Below are 10,736 nucleotides of genomic sequence, written 5' to 3'. Positions count from 1 at the left end.
TGAAAAATCTAGGTTTTAATAATAATGAGATTAAACAATGAAAATGATAATGGAATTGGATTGTAATTATATATTTGTGTTCGTGAGGTTATAATAACAACTATTTACAAAAATTTCTGTATTCCGGGTGCTTAGATCCGGGAGTGCATTTTAGGAACATTCCAAATTGGATTGGGTCATTACTTTAATAGTTAAATTATAAACTTTTGAGCATATATTGATTAGCTTGTACAATATTTGTCTAGTTTCAAATTGTGTGGCATCGATTTGAGGCTTTAGTGCGAATTGTGGATCGGGAAGTGGGCTTGAAAACGACGTAAGGCTCTTGCCTAATCTTGTAAGAGGGAATTAAACTCATGTGTTTAAATTGTTATTTGCTACCAATTGTGGGTGCTACGTAGTACGAAGTGACGAGAGTCCATACATAGGTAAAATTCATGTTATGTCAGAGTAGACATATGACTTTATTATGCAATTACTTGCACTATTTGAACTCAACTTGCTAGTTTAATTGCTTGTATTAATAAGTAAAACTTGGTTAAGGATCATGTCAAACCAAGCATCATTACTTAGTGATTTGGCGAAATGTTTAATTATTGATGGAAATTTATATTCTTTAATGGGCTTATCTTGGACGTGTAAACAATTAAATTCACAGTCCGAAGAGTTTCCTGTGGATCGGGCCGAACGCCTCGGCAATATTTATATATAATGTGATGCATCCATGGATTATGCAGTACAACCTCAGTAGTGTATGTACATGATTGTTATAGATCGGATCGTACGACCTCGACATAACTCGTGCACATGTCGCTAGGAGTCAGATTATACTTGATATATCCGTAATGACTTGAGAATTTGTAAATGCATATTGGCCCTTACTTGTTGAGATTAGCATGTGATACTTGGGGACTTTTAATTTGTTATCTTGTTAAAGAATCATTTAACTATTGCCTCTTATTCCATTATTATTGTTGTATTTCATGCCTATTTAATATTCCTGCACATTATGTATATTTCCCACTAATAAGTGTCGATGTCGACCTCTCGTCACTACTTCTTCGAGCTTAGACTAGATACTTACTGGGTACACGTTGTTTACATACTCACGCTGCACTTTTGTACATATTGTGTAGGTTTTGAGGCAGGTACATCTGGAGCTCGTCCAGGCATGCATCTGCATTACCCGGAGGCCTAGTGGTGAGCTGTTTCTCATGCTCCGTTCTGCAGCTCTCGGAGCCTTCTCTTGTTATGTTTATCATTTCTATCTATTCTGTTTCAGACAATAGTTTTAAAAAGTTTTGTATATTCTACTAGATGTTTGTGCACTTGTGTCATAAGGTTTTGGAAATTCTAGTAGTCACTCATGATTTCTGATTATTTAAGTCACTATCTTACTCTCACGTTTAGTTTATGCTTTAAATTCCTGCACTCATTTACTATTTAATTATTTATTAAATGAAAATTAATAATTTTTAAAATATTAAAATGAGCAATTAAGTGGTTAGTTCATGATTGGCTTGTTTAGCGGCGATGTTGGACGCCATCACAGTCTATAGTAGAAATTGGATCGTGACAAGAGGCATTTCTTCAAATATTTTAATCTTTTTTGTTGATGAACTACTGATGAATAGGATAAACTTTACTAATATTTAGAAATGAGAGTTAAAAGAGGACGAACACTGAAATAATTTGTTGTACAAACAGTTATCAGAATTGTATTGCAAAATGTGGGGCCATTTCGTAGCCTTTTTCCTTCGTGGGCCTATTTAATTGGTTATTGAACACAGATCATGGTAGAACTTACCTTTAAGTTTTAGTGGCATATTTTTATAACATAAGACACCAGAAGCGAGGCTCTATTTCATCCACCCTGCTCCAATCGATGTATGATATCCTCATCAATCTTCCTATTTTTCTGTATTACTAACTCAAGGTACTTGAAACTGTCTCTCTTGGAGAAGACCTGAGCATCAAGCCTTATATCCATGTCCGCTACCTGGGTTATGTCGCTGAACTGACACTCCAAGTATTCTGTCTTGGTCCTGCTCAACCTAAAAAATTTAAATTAAAGGATCTGTCATCAAACCTCCAACCTATCATTACACCACTTCGCGTCTCATCAATCATAACTATGTCATTTGTAAATAACATGGCACCTCCCCTTGAATGTGACACGTCAGTACGTCCACCACCAAGAAAAATAAAAATGGACTAAGGGCTGACCTCTGGTGCACCCTATCAAAATCGAAAAGTATTCTAAATCTCCTCCCACCATCATACATGTCCCTAATACCTGGGTATGAGCCCATCATACATGTCTCTAATCACCATAATGTAAGTTAAATGCACACCTTTAGCCTCTAATATCTCTATAAAACCTCTCTCGTGACTTTGTGCTATGCTTTCTTTAGGTCAATGAATGCCATATGCAAGTTTTTCTCCATGTTATTATATTGCTCCACCAATCTCCTTACAAGGTGAATGTATTCCATTGTCGAAAGATCCGGCATAAAACCAAATTGGTTCTCAAAAATAGACATACTCCTCCTCGCCCTTACTTCTACCACCCTCCCCCAAACCTTCATCGTATGGCTTTAACAACTTGATACCTCTATAGTTATAATAATTTTTGATATCGCCTTTGTGCTTGTACAATAAATTAAGACCAAGATGACTATAAAATGCCCTCTTGCTCATTTTGGGAAGAATGGCCACTATACTCTTGTATGTGATACCGCACTCCAGAAATATTTATCCAGAAAGCAAAATTAAAGCTCCCAAATAGCTATAAGCTAAACCAAACATATCCATATTAAAATGCAAGAACAAACCCTTATGAGACAAATATTTAACCTTGTCCTCCGTTTCAATTGCCCTTGTAATGGTACTTTTTCATTTTTAACATTTTTTGGGTTTTTCAGCAGTAAGGAGATCAAGAAAATCTGAAAATAAAATCACACACACAGTTAATAAAATATTTAGGAAAATAGAGATGAAGCAACAAAAAACACAAAATGAGAAGTTAAAAATTATATTGCAGAACGTCACTAGATAACAAAATGTACCTTTATTATTACCGAAATATGGTAGCTGACGCCAGCGGAGAATAGATGAGAGGATCGCCAAAATCCTAAATTGGTGCGGCGGTGGACAAAGGAGAGATTCTTGAAAGCTTAGATGGAAGAGAGAAATCGGAGAATATTGGGACTAAAGAGAAAGAATGAAAAGTATGACCGATGGAGAATATTGGGAATGAAAAGTATGACCGATTTGGGAAGGGAGGGCACCAGTAGGGGGGGGGAGGGGGTGATGCATTTTTGTTTTGAGGAAAATGTTTTTCCAAAATGTATTTCCTCCTAAATTTAGAAAAATCATTTTCTCCTAATTAGAGGAAAATAATTGTTAAGAAGAATACTTTCCAAACTATTTATCTCAACCAAACAAGAAAAAATAAAATAAAAAATATTTCCCCCTGCCAAATACACCCAAAAGATAATTTGCTCATGAAAAACATTTTTCCTTCACCGAACACACACTAGATTTTCGTTTCCTTTCATTCCGAACATTCTACTGAAATAGTAGATATTTTAGAATAGAAAAAGAAAGAGAAAAGAACAGAAGCAATCATACAGACCATGCATAGAAGAAAAGAAAGGAGAGGATAAAATTGGAAACTACAACATCAGATGGATTGAGCTTCTTTTGGGCTGCAGGTCCACCAATCCGGCCCATTTAGGTGATAAGCAAAATTCGTGTGCAGCTCAGGATCACCGTAACCTTCAACTTCTCATCTACACTCTTCCAACCAGAAGTGTGTGAGCGAAGAGCAAAAACAAAAACGTAACCATGGCTTCTTCTTTGCTTCTCTCTCCGCTTTCTAGCTCGACGGTTACTGAAAATCGCGAGCTGGGTTCTGGTAAATCAACTTTCATATCCAGTCCCAATTTCTCCTTTGCAACTTCTGTTCACAGTTGCAGGCCAAACGGCGTTCGAGGTTATTGTTACAGGTCTCCGGTAGCTAAGTCTTTGGACCATATACCCCAAAAATTCAGACTGGAAAATCTCAAAGATGGACGTAAGTGCCCTTTTCCTATTTCCATTAATTTCCTCCTTTTTTAAATGGATAAGTTCAAATATGTATCCCTAATTTGGCTTTAAGAAAAACAGATTGGTTTATCGGTGAGATTGAAATACGAAACTGTTGAGAATAGTCAAAGAAGTGATCTATTATATGTGAATTGTGTATCATTATTTCTTTGTATAAACCGTAAGCTCACTTATTAAGCAAGAAAGAGTAGAAAAGAGCTGCTAGCTCAATTAGGAGTTAGAACCCAATTACAAAGGATAGCTCTATATTTGTGCTTATCATAGGCTTTTACTTATCAAAAGTGAACGTAAAAAAGGAGAGTCCACAGTTCTGCTGTAACAAGAGTTATTGATTAATGGCACACGTATATGGAATATATATTTGCTGGGGAAAAAGTAGTACTTATAGCAGCTAACTCATAGCGACAGGACAGGCTCTTTATACATATGGATTATAATATTTTATATATCTCAAGTTTCTCCTTGCAATTTTTTGAGTGAGGGTATTGGTGTCTCTTATAGGCTGAATGAAATTCGAGCACATATTTATTTGATGTAAAAATACATGAATCAAGGGGGTAGAGGAGGAAGGAACTACTTTATGTTTTTTTAATTGGAAAAAGAATTAATGTTTAAGCTCTCTATGGTCGTCATTCAAGCGAAGGCGTTTCTGAAATGGTCCTTTGCACTCTTACAGCAGTTTCGTTATTCGTCTCTACTCTAGTTTTTCAATTTACTTTTGATGTTATGTTTTGAATTTTCCTATTATTTGTGAAGATTTTGGTTGAATTTTTGTGCTGCAGCTTCTGCTCTTAATCATGTATGCTATCTTTTTGTAGTACTGGACAACTATAAAAGTGCCCCTCAGTATCTTTACGGCCTTAGTCCTTCACAGATGGATATGTTCATGACAGAAGATAACCCAGTACGGCGACAGTCAGAAAGTGTCACTGAGGTATGTTTTTTTTAAATACACGTATTTTAGTGGGTTTATGATGTTAATCGTGTTAAATTCATCTACATATCCCATTACAAAATCTCTGTCTTTGTACAAAGGACATTTAATATGTTTTTATCTAACAGGATAGTATATCTTCAGCCAATAACTATCTGAGCAATGGTGGAATGTGGAGTATGTCCGGCATGAACGATCGGGGCCCCTCGAAATACAGTATGAGTGTCAGCATGTACCGTGGAGGAGCAAGAGGATCTGGAAGACCTCGAACTGCGCCTCCTGATTTGCCATCTTTGCTTTTGGATGCTCGAATTGTCTATCTGGGCATGCCTGTACTTACCTTTTCCTGGATCTTGCCTCCCTTTAACTGGTTGCATGCATTTTACATTTGCACTGTTCTTATCCTGATTCTCATCTTGGTTTATCGTTTGATTGCCACAGATTGTACCAGCTGTTACAGAGCTTCTTGTTGCTCAGTTTATGTGGTTGGATTATGACAATCCATCAAAGCCTATATACCTATATATAAACTCATCAGGCACACAGGTATGACAGTTTTCCTCCAAATTTTTTTCTCCGAGTACATTTAATTTTTGGAACAAGAGGTAATATATGGAGGCTAGCATAATTCATCTAGCTCATCTTTCATTTTGGTTGCTTAATTCGGGGAGACTATGAGTTATCAATGACACAGTTATAGCAAGAGTTGGATGATTGATCTTTTAGGATGATACAAGGTGGGGATTGCACATAGAGATTTGTGAGTCTTATTTGTGTACTGTATGACTAAAGCCCTCACGTGCATTTGCAAATGGATTACGCGTAATAGACTTGAATAGGTTTGCATCCATCTGCATACTTGCATACATTCATGAACATCGCAGATGGATGGTTCATAATAGTTAATCTAGGAAATTTTTTGATATGGATGCTACAACAACAAACAACAACATACCCAGTGTATTTCCATATTGTGGAGTCTAGGGAGGGTAATGTGTACGCAGAACTTATCCCTACTTTGTGGAGGTAGAGATGTTGTTTTCGATAGACTGAAAAGCATTCCTCAAGAAAAGCATTACCCCTGCCTATGTGTTGTCTAATGTACATGCTTAAATAAAGTATTCATGTACACATAAATAAGTTATTACTAGCACGGCTGACCTGGACGCCAACATCATAAAAAAATGCATCTACGCATTATGTGGTGCAAATAGTCTATATCTCAAAAGAAAAAAAATGTTATTGCCAATAGTCTGGTGGGAAAGCTTCAAATGATTATAAACTGCTAGGTTTGTTCTGCTGCATCATATCTCTGCAAATGATGGCACAATCTTCCTAAAGTAAGGATAATGTATTTGGTTTTTCTCATTATGATTTATCCAACTTTCAAATTGCAAACATAAAATGGGATCATTGATATGACTAATCCAGAGAATTATCTGACACTGGCCAAATGCAATAAATGATGTGTTCCTGGGCAGTAGTCAACCAAGAATGTATAATACTGGGATGTGAAATCTGGTGTCGTCCCATTTGTTGACCATGCATACAGTTTATACTATGTTAATGTACCATACTGATTCTCTCTCGCTATACTTTGCCCAGAATGAGAAGATGGAGACTGTTGGGTCTGAAACAGAGGCATATGCCATCGCTGACACAATGGCAGTAAGTATAACTAGACTTTTATGTTACTTATGTTTGTCACCGTATGGAGTTTAATGTTTGTGCTAGCACTGCCTGCCTTAGCTGAGTTTTAAAATAAAAATGATATATGAACTAAGCCACCTGTATTTATCCATAAACAGGCACGTGTGGGGTGGAGGGAGTGGGTGAACAATTTGATGTAACTTATCTGTATGTATGTTACCCAAGACTTTGATCTTCATTCATCTAACTTATCACTTGTGTTTTTAAACTGTCAATAGTACTGCAAATCAGATATCTATACAGTGAACTGTGGCATGGCATATGGTCAAGCAGCAATGCTTCTGTCACTGGGAAAGAAGGGGTTCCGTGCTATGCAGCCAAATTCATCTAGTAAGGCTCAACTTTTCTCACTCAATTATGTTATGTTAATTCTAACACTGGCGACTGTAGAACAATTTTCTTTTATGTTTCTAGTTCGTATATGGGTACTAATAATGGACAGGAATGCACAGATGTCGCTTAAGGGTATCTATTTATCAGTATGGTGAGTTGAATCACTGTTTTACTTGACACACCCATGGCCTGAGGATGGTTTATTATAATGCTTCTACACTGTAGTATCACACAAGTGCTGCTATATATTCACAGCCAATCTAATGGTTCAAAAATTCTAATGATATATGATAAATCAAGGATTTTTGAGTGTAGAACAGAAGTTGCTAAACTTCTAACATAATAACCTGCTGTTATTCATCAATCCTCTATGTTACTTCCTTCATTTCCTCCACACCCCTTTATTTGCTTTCCCTTTTTTTTTGTTGTGGGGGGGGGGGGTGATTGGTGAGGAGGGGTTAAGGTTAGAAGCAGAACAAAATATTTCCATATCTCATGATAACTATCTATATCATTCAAAGGCCTGTACATGCTCTCATGCCTGCCAAATTTAGTCTAGTTTTCAGTTTTACTTCTTTGGGTTTTCACACACTATTGTTGGATTGCAGCAAAATTGTATTTACCTAAAGTCAGCAAATCCAGTGGAGCAGTGATAGATATGTGGATCAAGGTCTCTCTCTCTCTCTCTCTCTCTCTCTCTCACTCTATATATATATATATATATATATATATATAGTTAACTCCATGTGTTTATGTGTGCTATAAACACTAATGAAATTACTCGTTTGCATTTATATTTTGCACGCATGGGTGCACATATATTGGCAATGTATACACCTTCATATCCAGGTTTATACCTGTCACTTGTCACTCAAGTATTCTGCTATTTTGCCTCTGCAGGCCAAAGAACTAGATGCAAACACTGAGTATTACCTTGAACTATTAGCGAAAGGAATTGGAAAACCAAAGGAAGAAATCGAGAAAGATATTCAACGCCCTAAATATCTGCGGGCACAAGAAGCCATTGACTATGGCATTGCGGACAAGATAATCGATTCAAGAGACAATGCATTTGAGAAAAGGGTAATTTACTTCAAATATTTGCCAGTTACCATGTTGCTACTCTTATTTCATGTTGCTCACAAATATTTCTGTTATCAGAACTATGATGAGATACTCGCCCAATCTAGAGCTATGAGGAAAGCCGGACCAGGTGCTCAGGCTGCTCCATCTGGCTTCAGGTGACTGGAAGAGCGGTAATGGTCCCAAACTTTCAGGAACAACTGTTGTTCCCTTATAGTTTCGAGGAACAAAGTTGCTGGTTACTTGGTCTGTGCCGGTATAATGTAACTGGGACAAAGAACATATTGTAGAAACCTTGTTTGAGCTGTGAAGTATAGGGGTTTTACAACTATTATGCACAGGTCTGCAAAGAGTACCCATAATGTCAATTGGTTGTACCAGTATCAAACAATCAGATAGTGCCAGTGTATGGTATAAATGAATATAGATCTCTCTGATGTCATTTTTCTTTTATCATGTTCCTATCATTTATCAGTTTACAAATCTAGATTTATGGCTTGAAAGTGGTAAATTGGGTTACATGCTTAGCGTTTTGCTTGAGCTCTGGCGAATTTTTTGCTGGCAATATTGAGACCCATCAATTGTTTCTCATTGCATATGCCTTTGAACTTCAAGTTTTCCAGGGAAATACAGCCAAACGAATTGTTACAAATAGTTTTTCTTTTGCGAGAGAAAAGAAACGCCGGTTGACAGCCACCTAAGGCTACACCAACAAAAAAGTGATTTGAAATCAATAAGTGGACGGCAGAAGTCACTTTATTTTGAAATATATGCATAGCCCTTATCAATTTTCGGACTAAAATACAAGTTACAATTTCTCTTATTTGAGAAGGGAATTGTAGTTATCCCTTTTTGATGAGTACCTGTCCTTCGATCAATCTGCTTATTTGAAGAGAAAGATTTTTCTGTACTTCTATTTTTCTTTGAAGAGGATGCTCACTGTCACGATCCGGATTTCTCACCCTCGGGAGTTGTGATGGCGCCTACTAATGTGAGCTAGGCAAGTCGACTGTTCGAACAAATTACCTTTTTCAATTTTATATTATTTAACAATTATAAAGCAATAACGTGTAGATAGCGGAAATTACCATAAGCGGAAGAACTGCAGTAAACTATCTGAAATATATATCTAATACAACTGTTTGAGCCTCGACTACCCAGAACTGGTGTCACAGTTTCGCAGACGATCTAAGAATACTACATACAAGGTCTGAAAGATAAAAGATACAATGTTTCTGAACTAAGTAAATGAAACAGGAGTAAAAGGATAGTGGGAGACGCCAGGGCCTGCGGACGCCTGTAGGACTACCTTGGATCTCCGCGTGGACTGAAGGCAGCCACCCAATCTACGGTCCAAAAGCTGCTGCTCCGGGATCTGCACACAGTGCAGAGTATAGTATCAGCACAACCGACCCCATGTGCTGGTAAGTGCCTAGCCTAACCTTGGCGAAGTAGTGACGAGGCTAGGACCAGACTACCAAATAAACCTGTGCAATTTAACTATATACAGCAGAAAAAAAAGAACAGTAATATACAGTCAAGTATTGGAAGGGTAACATGCTGTGGGGGAACTATCAATTTAGAATAGAAAGACAACAGGTAATTGAAAGAAACAACATATCTCAGATATCAACAAAGGATCAGAAATCAATAAGTGCACAGCACCACCCTTCGTGCTTTTACTCTCGTCCTCACCAAAGCAATCAAGTAATGAAATTGTGCACGACATCACCCTTCGTGCTTTTACTCTCGTCCTCACCAAAGCAATCAAGTAATGAAAATGTGCACGGCATCACCCTTCGTGCTTTTACTCTAGTCCTCACCATATAATCAATGTAATCGGTACGGAATGGTACATCGTGTGGCACAACATCACCCTTCGTGCTTTACACTCTTTCCTCACAAATCATACATGGCATCACCCTTCGTGCTTTAACACTCTCTCACCAAAACAATACACGGCATCACCCTTCGTGCTTTAACACTCTTCCTCACCCAAACAACAATCACAAACAATAGGGCAAGGAAATAAATGAAATTACAATAAGAATCCCGGCAAGGGAACAATAGTTCAACAATCAAGTCCCGGCAAGGGAACAACATCAAAAGAAACATCAATATCCCGGCAAGGGAGATAACATCAAAAGCAACAATATCCCGACAAGGGAGATAATATAATGACTCTCTTCTCTTTTTCACTTTTACTTCACAACTCACTTCACAACTTTGAGCCAATGCTCTAAAAGGTTCAATTTCCACTTATATTTTCACATTTCATTGTACAACTTGAGTCAATGCTCCTCAATGTTCAAATGTCACAATTACTTCCACAAACTTTGCCCAACAATAGAAATCATCATCAAAGCATGAATAATACAACGAAGCCATAATAATCATAATATAAGATTCACGAGCATGCTTGACACCAACGTATAGATACTCGTCAACATATCTATACGTCGTACTCGACAAATACCAAATAGCAAATAGGACTCGACTCCTAATCCCTCAAGCTAAGGTTAGACCAAACACTTACGTCGATGCCACAAACACAATTCAAGTCTCT

The 10,736-nt window shown here is 37.3% G+C and overlaps 1 protein-coding gene and 1 long non-coding RNA gene across 2 annotated transcripts; one reads left to right on the top strand and one right to left on the bottom strand.

Annotated features, from left to right (window-relative positions):
• Positions 1–1,691: 1,691 nt before the first annotated feature.
• On the bottom strand, positions 1,692–3,535 carry LOC138882026 (uncharacterized). Its single transcript, XR_011403486.1, has 2 exons — positions 3,069–3,535; positions 1,692–2,945 (listed from the first exon to the last, which is right to left on the bottom strand). It is a non-coding gene; the product is annotated as an uncharacterized lncRNA (long non-coding RNA).
• A 99-nt stretch (positions 3,536–3,634) lies between these two features.
• On the top strand, positions 3,635–8,623 carry LOC104211829 (ATP-dependent Clp protease proteolytic subunit-related protein 1, chloroplastic). Its single transcript, XM_009760956.2, has 9 exons — positions 3,635–4,078; positions 4,929–5,044; positions 5,173–5,376; positions 5,486–5,590; positions 6,650–6,712; positions 6,973–7,084; positions 7,696–7,757; positions 7,988–8,170; positions 8,249–8,623. The coding sequence occupies exons 1-9, from the start codon at positions 3,850–3,852 to the stop codon at positions 8,330–8,332; spliced, it is 1,158 nt and encodes a 385-aa protein (XP_009759258.1). The 5' UTR covers positions 3,635–3,849; the 3' UTR covers positions 8,333–8,623.
• Positions 8,624–10,736: the final 2,113 nt, after the last annotated feature.

The sequence above is a fragment of the Nicotiana sylvestris genome, chromosome 11, assembly GCF_000393655.2.
Source record: "Nicotiana sylvestris chromosome 11, ASM39365v2, whole genome shotgun sequence".
Taxonomy (NCBI): Eukaryota; Viridiplantae; Streptophyta; class Magnoliopsida; order Solanales; family Solanaceae; genus Nicotiana; species Nicotiana sylvestris.
Note: the sequence above shows the minus strand (reverse complement) of the source record. Positions and strands in the feature narration are given on the sequence as shown.

What these genes read in the sequence shown, in the direction of transcription:
- LOC104211829 (XM_009760956.2), top strand. Translation starts at nt 3,850, where the DNA reads ATGGCTTCTTCTTTGCTTCTCTCTCCGCTTTCTAGCTCGACGGTTACT. An exon ending in TTGTCTATCTGGGCATGCCT is followed by an intron (nt 5,377 to 5,485) that starts GTACTTACCTTT and finishes TGATTGCCACAG; the next exon opens with ATTGTACCAGCTGTTACAGA. An exon ending in TGATAGATATGTGGATCAAG is followed by an intron (nt 7,758 to 7,987) that starts GTCTCTCTCTCT and finishes TTGCCTCTGCAG; the next exon opens with GCCAAAGAACTAGATGCAAA.